General features: G+C 32.8%; 2 protein-coding genes across 2 annotated transcripts; one reads left to right on the forward strand and one right to left on the reverse strand.

Annotated features, from left to right (window-relative positions):
- Window positions 1-818: 818 nt before the first annotated feature.
- On the forward strand, window positions 819-1028 carry LOTGIDRAFT_115319 (hypothetical protein; the record flags this gene model as incomplete). Its single annotated transcript, XM_009054189.1, has 1 exon — window positions 819-1028. The coding sequence occupies one exon, from the start codon at window positions 819-821 to the stop codon at window positions 1026-1028; it is 210 nt and encodes a 69-aa protein (XP_009052437.1).
- Window positions 1029-9253: 8225 nt separating this feature from the next.
- Window positions 9254-9658, reverse strand: LOTGIDRAFT_77585 (hypothetical protein; the record flags this gene model as incomplete). The annotated part of the gene is made up of 1 exon (XM_009054035.1): window positions 9254-9658. A coding segment is annotated over one exon (405 nt), but the record flags the coding sequence as incomplete, so codon positions are not given.
- Between the last annotated feature and the right edge of the window lie 8290 nt (window positions 9659-17948).

Genomic DNA, 17948 nt, shown 5'->3' on the forward strand with positions numbered 1-17948 from the left:
CCTNCATTTCATTGATGTAGGTCTAGATGTAGTATCTAGTCGATGGGATAATAAACCACTCCTGTTAGTAAAGCAGGTTGGAGGATTGTGATGGATATAATTTCTAGTCGATGAGACAATAAAGGTGTAAAAATAATAAGATGGTGCGCGATATTTCTGCAATGTGTTGCCCATTGTCATTGGCCTAATGAAGCACGGAAGAGGAAGTCGTCAAACATATAATATCAAAATTTTGTTTTTTGCAAGCATTATATAAGGGGAACCGCTGTAAGTTTCCTCATCCTAACCTCATGTAGCGTTCGACCTTGAAACCTGTTGTCGTCGTCATAATACTAATGAGAAAACTTTATGTTGATGTTGATATGATTCTGATCTGATCTTAAGAAAAACAAAAGATTGAAATCTTTATAGAAATAATGGTATCTAATAACACATGAACACGAATGATTAATGTTTTTAAATATATCGAATTTGTTTATCTAAGATTTAAAAGGATATAGGCAATTATCTAAAATGAAATAACGTGGCATCAAGTTCAAGGATGATTATGATGTAAAGGTAAAGAAGCTGTATTGAAATGTTCGCATCATAGCAGTTTAATTACATATTGGTATATCTAAAGTTTATCCGGATTTTAGCGCTTAGCGGCCAAAGAAAACAACTATCCGACAAAAATTATTTCCTCCGTCTGTTTGCTAACACCGCCAGCCAAAACAAGTCTCTGCCCTCTCTTTAGGCAGGAATTTGATTGACTGGCGGTGTCAACGGCACAGAACGGACGAATGATCAAGAAGACCGTCTTTCTAACTGAGCTACAAATGTACTCCCCAGGAAGGACTCTACGTAGTACCAACAAACTGCTCCTTAAACCAGAAACTGGACAACTTGCTACCTATGGGCAACGTTCTTTTTCTATCCAGGCGCCTTTACTATGGAATAATCTACCATTTAGTTTAAGATCAATTACCTCCGTTAATAGTTTTAAGGAGAAATTAAAAACACATCTCTTTACGCTGGCCTTTTCATAGAGTTAAAGTTTTTAAATTAATAATGTATCATAAGTTGTCTATTTGTATTTCGTTGTATTTTGTTGTATTTTGTTGTTCGTGCTATATGTTTCCCAGTACTTTATTTTTTATATTTCATGTATTTAGTTTTTGTTTGTGTATTAGAGCCTATATTGTACAGTGTACTTGAACACAAATGTGAAAGGTGCACGATAAAAAAAACTTATATTATTATATTATTTAGACCTTGGCTGAATTAACTATTGAAAAAACAGTAATAAAAATGTAAAAAATGTTTTGGTCTTCTTTTGATTAGACTGCTATTCTTTTAGCATCTGCCCTTACTACGATGTACTTTCGTGTGTTTCGAGAATTATTTTATACGTTTACATACATTTGGTTAATCGTCAATGTGTGACAGGGCCTTTAACAAGAATAGAACTTTATAGAAACCTGAGATGTAGAACTATCAGAATCCCTATCGACATTGCGTGACAAAGACAAAGAATAACCTAATTTTGAAAACAATTACCTTATATTTTAATGAAAGTCATCTAATTCTGTAAAAACTACATTTTTATGCAAAATGTCACTATAATGATAACAGATTACCTGAATTCTTTTTTATAATAATCAACAACCTGGATTTAAACGCCTTTAATCAGCATGTGTGATACTTGGCTTCTAGCTATCGATAGTAGAAATAGGTAATCTTGGACTTCATTTAGGCATTGGACCCTATTAATAAATAATAAATGGAAAAAAATTGTACCGATTTCACTTAATTTCACGTGAGTTCATGAAGTAGTAGTTAAATTTAAGATTTCAGAAAGTCGTAAGGCATTTGATCTTCCTGATCACTAAGTTCTTATAGTACATTTGTATTTAATTAGATGGACCTATCGTTTTTTTTCTCTATGTTATTGTTTCTCAAAGGTTTACCTTATAACAAACTTCTTATTAAGACCAATGACTTTAATTTAAGGCTGGACTACGTTGCGCTGATGACGCTCATATGGACCATAAAACCAAAATCCTTTTTTTACTTACGTCGTTAATTCATTGTTATAATTTTTTTCTTTGCTTGTTACGTCTGATTATTATTTATACCTTTGATAAACGTAAAGAGGTTTTATAAACTTGTATGTGTATCGGGAACTAAGATTAGAACCATTCCAATTTTAGTCAGACGTCCGGGGCTCTTGCAATTCCATTAAAAGTAAGCCTTTTATAACGTCACTATCGTAAAAATTGCTATTTTATGTAAGAAATTGCAAAAACCTAAGACGTCTTATTGAACATATGAATAGTACAAATTGATATTATCAGTGTCCCCTTTTCACATTTTTTCTTAGAAACCTCTTTACAATCTCTTTTAGAATCTTGTATTGGATATAAATTACTTTGAAAACATGACACACCTTCACAAGAAAACAAGGGTTGGTAATTTTACTTCCTGCCATCTCGTCTGCTAGTAATTATTATATTATTCCTTCAATCTTTTAATGACGGTGATTGTTTGACAGCGCTATAGATGATAATTAAGCAAGTCGGTTCGTACTTAATACTAATACTAATGTCAAACAGTAAACTAATAATGATTAGGAGCACATTAACCATTCATTCGACCAATCTTACCTTAGTCTCAGAAATGAGAATTGTTTTGCTAGGCTAATTTTATAGAGTTCACAGCATATCATCAAAATTTTTTATGGTAACCTTTGCTGTCATTTAGCTTGTTGTTTCAGTTTGAAGGCTATTTCCGCTAAAGAACATGTTCACGCCGTATATATCATACTATACGCCTTGTCGACAAAAAGTACAATAAGCAGGCAGGGGTGAACCAGTGAAGATAGAAATAGAAGGTTAAATTTCTAGTTTAAGGTATATTTAAGGGGATTATGAAATTGTCGTTCAGTTCTAGTACTTCTAAGCTTTTTACATAAGACCCAAATAGATCCCCCAAAAATAACCATTGTTGTCTTCAAAAAGTTTAGTCGTGTTTTTCTTGTGACTAACTATAGAGAGTCCGACACAAATCCGTAAAACATTAAATTCTCAAAAACTAAAAATACATCATTAAGCCAATTCGGAACTCTAATTTCCTTCTTCTGATTCGGGATAAACAATGGTCAACGATGGAAAAGAACATGATATAAAGGGTTAACTACATTGACAGTTATCCATTTATGATTGAGGACGTTGTCGAAAGCAAGTTTTCTCAGTTCACATGGCGATTGTAAACATAGTAAACCTTTTGTACAAGAGCCCTTTCTATGAACTGCCATGTTAAATCGACGTCGTTTACTTCGAGGCGGAATAAGGGAAATCGCTTTATTCCTTCCATGAAAATACCGCGTATTTAAGCTGCTGACCTGCCCCCACCACCGCCGCCTTCCTAGATTAAAAAATTTACACCACTAATTCCTTCAAGGATATCTCAAACTAGGAATTTCTTTTCCTATTTTATAGATGTCTTTTCTATATAATATGGCAGTGTCTCAAGAAAAGACGACTAGTCATTTCAACTTTCAGATGCGGATATTCCTTGACACACATGGATTTGAAGATTAATTACTGGCTATAAAATTCCCCTTTCTGAGACTAAGGTAAGATTGATAAAAATATGGCGCAGCTATATCTTTAATGTCATCCTTATGTCTAAAAATAGAATATCTAGCATGACTGTCCTGCTATCATCCTAGTATTACATCCTACTTTTATAGGTATTCTTATAATTAATATATTAGATTAAACCAAACGGTGGTGATATTACTGTTTGGTCATTCCCCATGAAATACATAAACCTTAAAATATCATGTTGTCTTTGTGGTTATGATGCCCTTTGTACCATTATAGCAGTAGTTTCCAACCTAGGGGTGATCACCCTCAAGGGGTAATTTGAAATTTTTGGCTGGTCGCTATGTAGACAATCATAAAATTTTGAACAATTATGATTTTAATATTCTCCGAAATGAAAACGCTTGTAGAGAACACAAACAGATAACCATAAAATAGTGAGGATTTAAAGAGGGGGTAATGCAATCGACCAAGGAATTTAAAGGGAAGACAGAAAGGAAAAGATTGAAAAAATCTGTATAATTATAGCGTGACACCATCTAGACTTTTCTAAAAATGCATTTTGAAATTAGTAATTAGACGTTATACAAGACCAGTACATGATAAGACAAAATTTCAAAAAACGATCTAGACATGAAAATGAACATCATCAAAAGGCTAGTCTATATACTTTTAATGATAAGACACGCTATCCGCGGATTTGTCGCTCGTGAGTAGGAAGAATCAGAGATATAAAACACCACACATCAGCACTCAACCTTTCAGAAGAAGAATGGAACCATCTGACGTATATGTATATGAAAGATTATTCCAGTAGTATCAGTAGTTTGATGTTTTGCACCCTTTAGAATCTAACGCCTGGATTTTTCGCACCAATCGTAAAGCGGAAAGAAGGTAGTATTTTTTTTACATTATTACTAAATTATAACGTAATGATCAAATCACTTGCTGTAAAGTTTGTTCACCCTGGAATTTCGAAATACATTTTAGCTGCAACTCATGTAGTGATGTTAATTTGGATTTTGAGTTTCGTTTTGCGGACCGTTTGTATGTTTTTTTTTTACATTTCTATAATTAAAGGAACAGGTAGACCAATCGTACGTTAGTTTCAGAAACTGGAATAATTATATTAGCTGAGATAATAAGTAATAAGCTCACCGTCGAAATTTTAGCCTTCAAATCCATGTGTGTCCAGAATTATCTGCGTTTGAATGTTAAATTGACGACTCGTCAATTTAAGAGACATAAATAGAAATAGTGAGTAAAATTTCTAAAAGTATATTTAAAGGAAGTATTTGATTTTCATATATTTCTAGTACTTCTAAAGACTATTAACATATACTCAAGACTAAAATCAACCCCTCAAAATGGCACATCAGTCCAAAGGATTCAGAACTATGGGGCTCTACTTTATGAAATTTGTCAAGTTGTAATTTTTTGTTAATTTTCCCTTCATATCTTTTTAAGTTATAATTGTCAACTATACCTCTTTTTCAGCCACCTCAGAGAAAATGAACCAGCAAACCAACGAAAGCAATAATTTCAACATGTCCTACCAGAGTGGCACTTTACCAGAGAGGTCAAATCCCTACGCCTTAATGATCCCGTCTTTAGTCACCATCGTTTTGAATTTATTAAGTTTCGGTGTTGTTCTAACCAATCAAAAGCTTCAGGCAAGACTCAAAGTTTGTTTCATTGGTCATTTATTAACTGATTTGGGATTTGGAGTTTCAAACTTAGAAGTTTCGTTCAGGATTCTCTTGAGTATTAACAATTCTAGTTCTTGCTACTGGAGCGTTATAACGTATTTTGGATTTTTAGCTGTAACAAGCTGCATGGCTTTATTACAAACTTTCGATCGTTTCCTCATATTGAAACTGACTTATTCATATGTCGCTTGGATAACCGCGTCTAAAATGATCATTATGGTAGTCTTGATTTACATCATTAATTTCTTAATATTTGGATTAAGTTTCTACATTGGATTTCAAGATGAAAGCGAGATAAGGTGCATAGTGTTAACTTCAGGGGGCAAGGTGGGTTATATTCTAGCTAGTGTTTTATTTTCAGTCAGTATCGTTATAGTGACCTGTATGTATATCTATATTGGTACAGTGGTGCGACGACATGAAAGAGATATTCAAAACACGTCAACCATATCCCCCACCGATAACGTAGGCGCAAGTGGTTTGTTACGTGATAAGAAAAATTTGATAACTTTGGCGATTATTGTGCTCCTTTACATTCTGTGTTATACTCCTATGACTGTTACCTTGGTTGAAATTATGCTGAATTGGGAAACAAGGATTCAATTTTTTGATAATAATTTACCTTACCATTCAGGAATACTTCTAATGGCCAACAGCATCATCAATCCTATAATCTATATCTGGAGATTAAAGACAAACCGCGAAGATTGTCATCAAAGACTTGTGAGCTGTTTTAAAATCTTGAGGCGGAATTCTGTGGCGGAATCCACGGTTCGTCAGAGGCAGCAAGGTCAACCCAAGAACAGGGCAGACGTGATAAACACTAATTCTTCTTCAATTCCTTAAGTTGAAGATTTGAGAACATTGGCAATTAGTGAAGTATGGTTGCGAGAGCTGACTTCAAAAGGACAAGAACTTGGAGATATTCCTTTCTCCGATTGCACACCATGTTCCTTGATCGACGGTGCACCCTCTCTCAATTCTCTCAGTCAAAAATGACACTCTCTCCCTTTTGCATACCATACGTCATTACCTATATTTTCCAATTAACGACATTTAGAGTAGATTATTGTTGTTGATAATGGCGGCATTAGAATTATTGTTTTAACTAATTAAATTAACTGGAAATCGTAAGTCTTGTTATTCGAATATTTCCCATTCCAAAGAAATACAACTGGTTGGTTCTTTTTCAGAATGACCAATGTGTACAAAATACAAAATATAGTGTCCAACTAGCGAGCATTGGACACCATTAAACTCAAAAGTGTAGGAAATGGACACTGATTCTATGTTTATTTTTTTAATAAAACACCTGTTACAATTTTTTAAATATAATATACAACATATCACCGTCAATCGATGGGTTTGTATGTAACTTGGCCAAAACATCACTAAATATTCCTGTTTGATTATTGCCACGCCCAATGAAATCAAACTACGAACTAGGAGCATTACAAAATACATACACTTGACAGGACAATGAAATGCCGAGAGTAATCTCGAATACTTTCTATAATGTCTATATTTCCTGTTTTAGCAACAACCCAAACCCCTACAGGGATGCTTACATCTAGGGAGAACTGAGAACAGTTTCTTCTGGCATGATTGGTTAAGCCATTACAATGGTATAACGGAAACGTAACCTTTAAAGCGACAGTGCGTCAATTTTGGGGTTGATTTGAGTCTTAAATATATAGTCGGTCAGTATCGTTATAGTGACAAGTTTAAATATCTATATCGGTAAAGTTGTTCGACGGCATGAAAGAGACAAAATACGTCTACCACCACCAATATAGCAACTTCATTTAGGGTGTAAAATAACTTTTTGTTGATTCAAAAATTATCTCATTTGTTTAAAGTCTAAAAGTTAATTTTATGTGATCTGAATTTTGTATTTGTCTCCCTTTAATTGCATTATTCTCTGGAAAGGTGCTGTATTATTTTGTTTGCTTTGAGATGGTCACTCTTTCTATTAGTAAGTTTATATGAAGAAAATAAGGCCAAAACGTGTCTGTAAGCATAATTTAGTTAGTTTTCAATGTATTCCAGATAATTATTCTAAGTATCATTGTGTATGTTCTGCACGTTTCAGTTTTATGCAATCTCTGTATGTTGATATTTAAAGGAAAATTCGCTGGTCATTTTATTTCTAAAAATGGAGGATGGCTGATGCAATCATAGACCCACGTGCAGGTTTTCAATCCCTAATTAATTTGGCATAGATTTATATTGTATTAAGAGTACTTTTTTTTTGTCTATTTCAGAAATCATTGACACTGTTATTTAATACTGGAGGAGAATTTCATGTTCCTTAAAAGTTTTATCAATTAATAATATCTCTCTACACTAACTCAAATATTTCTGCTCTCAAGAACTCTCATTCATCACTTGTCACAATCATACCTAAACTGCCAAGGATAAATAAAGGAGTTTTCGTCATCATATGAAGTTGGTGTTGTTTGATGAGCCAGAAGCATATGGGGTTCCATCGAGTCGGTGCATTTAGATGTTCAGCCCCAAATTCAAGAAGATTAAACGGATTGGCGGTTATACCTTTAACCTTAACTTTAAGACCCCTGCTTTAACCACTCAAATTCCTTCACAATCTCACAAAATCCCAGCGCTGGAGAGGACCGTTATTTGATTGGTTAAAGCAGGGGTTAGGTCAATGGTTATTTTAGGCCCTAAATGAAGTTGCTATAGTAAAAACAAAAGCTAATTTTAATTAGACTTATCTAGTTTGCAAAAATGAAACATGAAATGGATTTCAAAATATTTTCTCCTAACATTATTTTGTTCATTTGCCACACTGTCTACCTACAATTTATCGTTAACACCCTAAAATACACATGCTTTAACGGGTTTTATTGTTATGGTCCGCTATGTAATAAACGGACCCTCGCAATTCATAATCAGCCAGTCTCTGTCCTGCTACGATAAGCCTATAACCAAAATGAACCATAAGTTATGTTAAAGATCAGAAGGACAAATTTCAAAGAAAAGAGGAAAGAAAGAACGCTGTAAGTAAGTTTATTGCAAAGAGCCATTTAGACTCATCAACATGATATATAAATATATACAATATATACAATATATACAATGCAGAGATTATAAACTATATAAATAATAACAATATATATAACATGATGATAAGTATAAAGAAGGATTATAATAACCATTAAACATCTATAAGTCTCTCTTCCTAACAGAGCAAATTAAGTATCTCGCAAGGTTACAAAGCTGCTTTTTATTTTGTATTGATAAAAGTTCTTTTAGTTTTAACATTGACGGTTTGTGCCAATAGTAACGTTTAATATATTTCTCACGTAACTCATTATAATTTGTACATTGCAATATAAAATGATATTCGTCCTCTTTTGATAATTTATCACATAAAATACAGATTCGGTTTTCTCTTGCGATTTTACTATACCTGCCTATTTCAACATTCAGCATATGAGATGACAATCTAAACTTAGAAATAACATAGCGATAAGAATCTGGGATTGATTTGGATAAGTAATATTGTAATGTAAAATGAAATGGTAGATTTTTATATATTAAACATTTGGAGGATGACTCAAAACAAGCAAACATTTCTTGGAGAAATATATCTTTAAGTCTACATGTTATAATATTAATGCTTTAATGCACAGTTTGGTTAAGCGGATAATGTCATATATAACCAAAACCCAAAGAGTATAGCAGACTCTTTATTTCTCCAAGCCAATTAGGGCTAGTATTAATGTTTTCGTTCATATCCTCGTATACACATTGTAAAATACAATTTTCACTTGTCAAAATTTTAAACCAATATTTGATGATTTGAATATAGTGTGTTATATATAACGGGAATCTACCTAACTCTGCATACATCATAAAATTCATTGTGCCTCTTTTTACATGTAATATATATTTTAGAAAATCAGTGTGAACCATTTCAATTTCCTTGGAAATTCTAAAACCCCATATTTCGCAACCATAATTTAGAACAGGTGAGACGTAGGAATCAAATACATTTAATTTAGCTTCAATATTTAGTGAATTTTTGTTACATATATTAAGTATATTAAACATACACTTATTCCCTTGAGATGATATTCTTGACTGAGCTTTAACAAATTTACCATTATAAAATAAATTCACCCCCAGGTAATTGAAACTGTTCACAACTTCTATAGGTTTACTATTATATAACCATGTACAATGTTTCGGGAGTTTGTTTCCCTTTCTAAATACAACTATTTTTGTTTTCTCAACATTCACCTCTATGTACCATTTACATGCATATACGTACAAAGTGTTAAGATTTTCCTGCAATACATTAATAGTTTCTGAGACAAGAGCTGTGTCGTCTGCATACAATGTCAAGAATATTATTAATCAAACCCTGTAAAGCAAAGATGAGTCAATCGTCCCATAGCCAGGCTTAAATCCAAACTGGGCGTCTGAAATACACCTATATTTATCTGACTATACTAACAATCTATTATTCAAAATACATGTAAATATCTTAGACAAACAACTGACCAAAGAAATACCTCGATAATTTTGTACATCGTTAATAGAACCTTTCTTATATACAGGAACAATGATAGCTTCAGACCCTTCGTCCGGAAAGCACCCCTTTTCAAAAATCAATGTACATAAGTTTGGAATCATAATGACTACGCTAATGACTACTATAGATGATAATCAACAGAAACTAGTTATTTTAAAGGGATAGACCGGTTTATTTTCAACGTGAAAAATTACGCTAATTATGCGTGAAACTATATCTAAACCCTTTATATAGTTTCTATAAAATACCTGCATGGCTACTAAGGAATTGTTTAAAACATCAAATTTACTATTATAATTGATACGAGACCGATGTTTTCTCGTGAATGGTTTCTTAGCGTCTCAGAAAGGAATTCCGAGAATATACGGACATGCGCAGAATGTTTTGTTTACAAATGACGACGAATTCAAAAATATAAAAATTAACTTTGTTTGTGTACTTCTCCGGTTGTTACATGTAAATTATAGATTATTATCATTATATCAAAATTCATAAAATCACAATAATGAGAAATTAAAATAACGAAGTTGATCTCTACTTTTATTTTCTATCGAGTCTTCCAGTCGGAAATATGTTAAGTCCAATCAAAAGTGAGTTCTCATAATCGCTATTTTCCAGAACAGTAAAATGGAGGCCGTGAGATTTAAAATACTTACGTAACCGTTGAAGAATTATTTTATCGAATGTGACTTAACGCTTGGATTTTTCACGGTGAAACTTTCACAAAAGGAAAGGGGCATCTTCCTCTACATGATGGCATGAAGAATTATGTATATCACGATGAAGACCACAAAAACTCATTGAAAAAACCAGTCTAGCCTTTTAATCTAATCAGAAACAGCCGTCAGGTGCAGGTTAAAAATAATTAATAAAATACTACTTATCAAATTGATAATATACACGTATATTACTTGTTACCTATTCTGCGGCTATAAAACTCATTTAATACTCTACTGCTTGTTTTGTTTTCTAGCTCAGATGTATTTACTAACATAATATAAGAAATTGGAAATTAAGATAATCGGGTGGCCAAGAGAAAACGATAACACTTTATATTTCAAGGTTATTTCGAAAATTCAATGTTTAAACAATAATATTTTTACCTCGGAATATTAAACATATTTCACTAAATTGCCAATTTGTAGTAGAAACCAATTTAAAATAGAAACCTTTTATATTGTCAAAATATATATGGCCGATAGCGATAATTTTATTGTAATCACCTTTTTGATTTTCTTTATCAAAATCTGTATAAAGTAAGTAAGTAATTTTATTAAAGTCTCACCAGTTATACATAAAAAATATATACAAATAAAACACAACACTATTCAACTGCCATTCTGTTAAGAATTATGAGAGACATGTCATCATTATTAAAACATTGTTATCACAGGTCCGGAAATTTAAAATATAATAAAACTCAATAAAACTCAACAAAAACAAATATAAATACAAATATTAACGTAAAAATAGTTCTATTAATTTTACATATAAACGTTTCAATTTTACTCTGAATTCAGGTTGACCGATAAAGGGTACATTTTCTATGTTTTAGAATATCACAGCAAGTTTTGGCGGTTAATTGGTACATTTCAGGGTGGGATAAAAGGATACACATTTTGTCTTGATCGGTTAATTAATCAAAATTTGGGAATATATTTCTGGCTTTTCTAGTGCAAGTACTTCTTATGTTGGTGTATAATGGGCATCTTAGGAGACAATGTTCTTCATCTTCCACGGTATTAGGGCAATTAAAACATGTTCTGTTTTCAATGGGGATGCCTTCGTATCTACCTGTTTCTATGCGGATTGGAGCTACACCACATCTAAATTTAGCTAGGGCACCGCGGTGAGATCTGAAATCTATGAATGATAACACTTAAGTATTAAAGCTGTAATCTAATCTTATCTTTTTGACAATGAATTTTATAAAGGCTGTTATTTTAAAATGGTTCAACCTATAAAGCTGCAATTTGGTGAGAATATTTCTGATCTCCCTTAAAATATGAGGTCGAAATATTATGATCATCAATTTGATAGTTTCTGAAAAATCCTGAAATGAAAAGTGTTATAGTTTTATCTGAGTCACTCGATATTTATTCATTTTTTTAAAACTCCAAGTTCAAACTTTAACTATGTTGAAACCAGATTGTGAATTTTAACCGCGTTTTTAATAATTTCAGCCTATACTGAAGAATAAATGAATCAACGAACGAATGAAAATTTCAGTCTATCAGATCAGAATAGCACCATTATTCAGATGACAAATTTTTACACCGTGTTAATTCCATCTTTAGTCACTATTATCTTAAATGTGTTCAGCTTCGGTGTTGTGTTAACCAATCAAAAGCTTCAGGCAAGAATTAAAGTTTGTTTCATTGGTCATTTATTAACTGATTTAGGATTTGGAGTTTCAAACTTAAACTTTCCTCTAGGACATTTAATTGAAACTCAAAATTCCTCATCTTGTTACTGGAGAGTTATAACGTATTTTGGATTTCTATCTGTAACAAGCTGCATGACTTTATTACAAACTTTCGATCGTTTCCTCGTATTGAAACTGACATATTCATATGTCGCTTGGATAACCGTGACTAAAATGATCATCATGGTCGTCATTGGATTTAAAGCGGAAGTCAAAGTCGAATGTTTGGGTCTTTCAGGGGGCAAGGTGGGTTATATTCTAGTTACTGTTTTATTTTCAGTCAGTATCGTTATAGTGACCTGTATATATATCTATATTGCTAGAGTTGTTCGACGGCATGAAAAAGATATACATCATACGTCAACCACCATCACCACCACGGGAACCGATGACGTAGACGTGAGTGGTTTGATACGTGATAAAAAGAATTTGATGACGTTGGCGATTATTGTGCTCCTTTACATTCTATGTTATACTCCTATGACTGTAACGTTAATTCAGATAATGTGGAATTGGGAAACAAGGATTCAATATTTTGCTAACAATTTACCTTATCATTCCTTAATCCTCATGATGGCCAACAGCATCATCAATCCTATAATCTATATCTGGAGATTAAAGACAAACCGCGAAGATTGTCATCAAAGACTTGTCAGGTGTTTCAAACTTTCCGGCGAAATTCTGTGGTGGAATCAGCAGGTCAACAGAGGCAGGTTGAATCTCACTATAGTCTGAACGTAAGGAGTATCAAATCGTCTTCTGTTCCATAGCTGGTCCTTTATTAAAAACCAGTGCAATATTTACATTGTGAATTTCGTTATCCTTCTGTTAATCGTCACACAAAATTATTATTGTCACTTATAATTTAACTTTAAATTTGTTTTATTGGTTTATATAGCTAAATTATATATTTCATAATTGAAATATTTTCGCTGCCTTTGTCCGTCCACATTTCTTGTAGAGGCTTCAGTTTTGACCTGATTTTGATGTAACATGGTACTATCATAATAAGGGATAATAAAGAGGTTTTCCAAAATATTCTAGTAGGCTATAATTAAATGCAAAAACAAACTTTAACTCTTGCCTGAAGCTTTTGATTGGTTAAAACAACACGTGATAATGACTACCGGGATACCCCCAGCCTCGGAAGGCACTGAGGTCTATGGGATGAAAGTCAACCTGAGGTCTATCGGATGAAAGTCTAAATAAGAATGATATGTGGAATTTCCATCATTCTATTTAAGATGTGTCCCTGCATTTACATTTAATTATAGCCTACTAGTATATTCATTGTTGATGTTATTTAAAAATGCCGAGTGTGAGTTTCTTTTCATACACCCATAGCTTTTAACGATTGATGTCAATTTTTAATATAAATATCCAACAAAATGTAGTTATTCCCCTTTGGTCGCCCAGCCCTTCAGAAAATGGCGGTGTATAAAGAATTTTACCATCGAGAAGGGAACATCTGAGCGCTTAAGAAAATGATGGTCTATTCTTTGAAGGGAAGAAACTCCAACTTTGCCTTGCGTAGTAGGACTACAAATATTTTCTATTGGAAAGTTCAATAAAATATTCGTTAGGTTTGGTTATTAATTTGGGGCATATAAAGGTTTGGGAATTTGTTCTGACTGAGGGTGAAGTTTCATACCCTTGTCTTATAACAAGGATGAATTGTAGGATTGCTAACCCAAAGAGGCTGTTATATTGCTGTACTTTGGGTTTATTGATTTCCTACAATTCAAACTTGCTTGAAAGTAAATTGATTTATAAATGTATTGTAGTTCTATATTTTGAAATATAAACTCGATCATCAGAATACAGAACAGAGTGAGAACAGAGGAGAACAGACACTCACAAAATGAAACAAAAAACTCAGCAAAATATCAAGATTTGCATTTTAATCATATTTAAACATCTTTATACACAATCATTGTTTTTGGAACCGTCGCAAACTCCGCTATGAACACGTGTGAAACATTTCAACTTTGATCACTAACTTTGACATCAGATATCCCAAATGAGCGCACAGAAAGTAGCAAGAATGATCGTATCACGAATACGGGTTTTGACATGGTCCCAAGGAAGTATGACGTATGGGGGTTTGGTTTGGACACGATGAACAGCAATATACTACCAAATATCTTCATGTACGGCATACAAACGGTCTTGGTCAGCGATTTTTGTCGCCAACTAGAGTCTTTTCAAGACAGGCTGCGTGCACACACGTTTTCCACTATGTCTATATAATCAAGTGCAGATCATGAAATTGAATGAAAATGAATCTGATTGTATGATGACACTGAGTCTTGCAGAAGATAAAACAATCGACGGAAAACTGGTTTGGTATTATAATTCATTTTGGCAACGCGATAATCCTGTCATTGAACCGTTGCTACACGTGGAATTTTACTAAAGATTTGAGTCAGCGACAATGACTAGTTGTGTGCCCGCACCATAATAGTTATCATTCAACATTATCTACGTTTACAAGTGTTTTTCCAAGTTCATGTAGATAATGCCTACATACCATAAACAACAACACAATATAATAACGTCTTCTTCTCTTTAAACAAATTATATAAAAACATGGAGAAATTGAGTTATAAACATTAATGACGTATAGTATTCAAAAATGATAGTCATTATTGACATGAATATTTCGTTGTTATAAACATAGATGGATCTTCTGTTCATAATAATCAGATTGTGCATCACACGATCTGTCGCCAACAAGGTACGTTATATAATTAATTATTCTTAATCATAGTCTAATAGGGTGCTAAAACAATCAGCGATAAACGGCAATTATTTCAGTAATTTTGCTGCTCTAATCAATGAAAATTGATGAAGGTGTCTCTACATTATAATTGGAATAATTAAAATGGACATGATGTGTGGAAAATGGGAATTTTTGCCAGAACAGACTAATCTATACTAAACATAAATAAATTTCGAAAACAAGGGCTTAAATCCAACATTTTATGTAATTTGACTGAGTATTCTTTCAATATTACTACATTTATAAAATGAAATTAATCATATTTACACACAGAAAAAATTTATCATTGAGCCTTTGGTTTTGCCACAACAACCGTTCATCTAATATTTGACAAAGTCGCACTCGATCACGATATTATTAAAGGATGTTTGTAAAAAGGTTTTCTAAATATTTTATGTGTATCGGGGACAATGATAGCATCAATTCGCACCATATCAATTTTTAATTAGACGTCCGTACATCGGATTAAAAATTGGAATTGTGCAAATGGATGCTATCAGTGTGCCTGATACAAATAGAATATTTTAGAAAACCTCTTTACTATCGCTTATTATTATAGTACCATGTTTCATCAAAATCAGGTCAAAACTGAAGCCTCTTTAAGAAATGTGGACGGACAAGGACAACAGAAATATTTCTATTATAAAATATATAATTTAGCTATATAAACCAATAAAACAAATTTAAAGTTAAATTATAAGTAACAATAATAATTTTGTGTGACGATTAACAGAAGGATAACGAAATTCACAATGTAAATATTGCACTGGTTTTTAATAAAGGACCAGCTATGGAACAGAGGACGAGTTGATAGCCATTACGTTCAGATTATAGTGAGATTCAACCTGCCTCTGTTGACCTGCTGATTCTATCACAGAATTTCGCCGAAAGGTTTTGAAACACCTGACAAGTCTTTGATGACAATCTTCGCGGTTTGTCTTTAATCTCCAGATATAGATTATAGGATTGATGATGCTGTTGGCCATCATGAGGATTAAGGAATGATAAGGTAAATTGTTAGCAAAATATTGAATCCTTGTTTCCCAATTCCACATTATCTGAATTAACGTTACAGTCATAGGAGTATAACATAGAATGTAAAGGAGCACAATAATCGCCAACGTCATCAAATTCTTTTTATCACGTATCAAACCACTCACGTCTACGTCATCGGTTCCCGTGGTGGTGATGGTGGTTGACGTATGATGTATATCTTTTTCATGCCGTCGAACAACTCTAGCAATATAGATATATATACAGGTCACTATAACGATACTGACTGAAAATAAAACAGTAACTAGAATATAACCCACCTTGCCCCCTGAAAGACCCAAACATTCGACTTTGACTTCCGCTTTAAATCCAATGACGACCATGATGATCATTTTAGTCACGGTTATCCAAGCGACATATGAATATGTCAGTTTCAATACGAGGAAACGATCGAAAGTTTGTAATAAAGTCATGCAGCTTGTTACAGATAGAAATCCAAAATACGTTATAACTCTCCAGTAACAAGATGAGGAATTTTGAGTTTCAAGTAAATGTCCTAAAGGAACGTTTAAGTTTGAAACTCCAAATCCTAAATCAGTTAATAAATGACCAATGAAACAGGCTTTAATCCTTGCCTGAAGCTTTTGATTGGTTAACACAACACCGAAGCTAAACACATTTAAGATAATAGTGACTAAAGATGGAATTAACACGGTGTAAAAATTTGTCATCTGAATCATGGTGCTATTCTGATCTGACAGACTGAAATTTTCATTCGTTCGTTGATTCATTTATTCTTCAGTATAGGCTGAAATTATTAAAAACACGGTTAAAATTCACAATCTGGATTCAACATAGTTAAAGTTTAAACTTGGAGTTTTAAAAAAATGAATAAATATCGAGTGACTCAGATAAAACTATAACACTTTTCATTTCAGGATTTTTCAGAAACTATCAAATTGATGATCATAATATTTCGACCTCATATTTTAAGGGAGATCAGAAATATTCTCACCAAATTGCAGCTTTATAGGTTGAACTATTTTAAAATAACAGCCTTTATAAAATCCATTGTCAAAAAGATAAGATTAGATGACAGCTATAATACTTAAGTGTTATCATTTGTTTCTAAGCCACCCGATATATACATAAAAAAATGTGATCCATATCGGATGGCATGAACAGCAATTTACAGATACAAAAAATCTATTACCTTTACTTGACGATAATTTTCACTGTGTTGAATATTATATTCTTTCAATACTAGATCACCATTTCTCGTCCAAATCTCCTAACTTTTATTACGATGATGATGGTGTGTTTGTAAATTATGAGAGGAAGAGTCCGGATGTCTTGTTTTTATATCATCATGTCTCTATTGATCTGTTTATTGATCGTGTAATTAAGCAGACTTCACCTGTCACAGAGTCGAAAGGTTGGATATGATTTTTCTTACCCATTTTAGGATCCCGGTATACAAAATAACTTTCTTCAAAAAGAACTTTAATATTGGCTCGGACTAGACGTTAACCAGTTCTAGTTGTGCCATAAAACTGTATCGATACATCAGACGGTATGAAGGCCCATATAAATATCTAATTGCATTATTTTCTATAATTTAGATCTTATACAATTTCAATTTGTCCTGAAGGGTTTTAAACTTTCATCAATTTACTACCAATTTATTTGTATGCTGAAGAGTATAGAAGAGCAGTATGGAAAACCAAATAGTCCTTACTGGTTAATTTCTACTGCTTCATTTGTTGTTCATTTTTGGCATTTGTTTACCAAAATTAAAGGTACAGATGCGCAATAATTTTTACCAATCGTACCTTAGTCTCAGAAACGAGAATTTGTTTTTGCTAAGCCAATCAGTAATTGTTTTCAGCTC

The sequence above is a fragment of the Lottia gigantea genome (genome assembly GCF_000327385.1).
Source record: "Lottia gigantea unplaced genomic scaffold LOTGIsca_21, whole genome shotgun sequence".
NCBI classification, from domain to species: domain Eukaryota; kingdom Metazoa; phylum Mollusca; class Gastropoda; family Lottiidae; genus Lottia; species Lottia gigantea.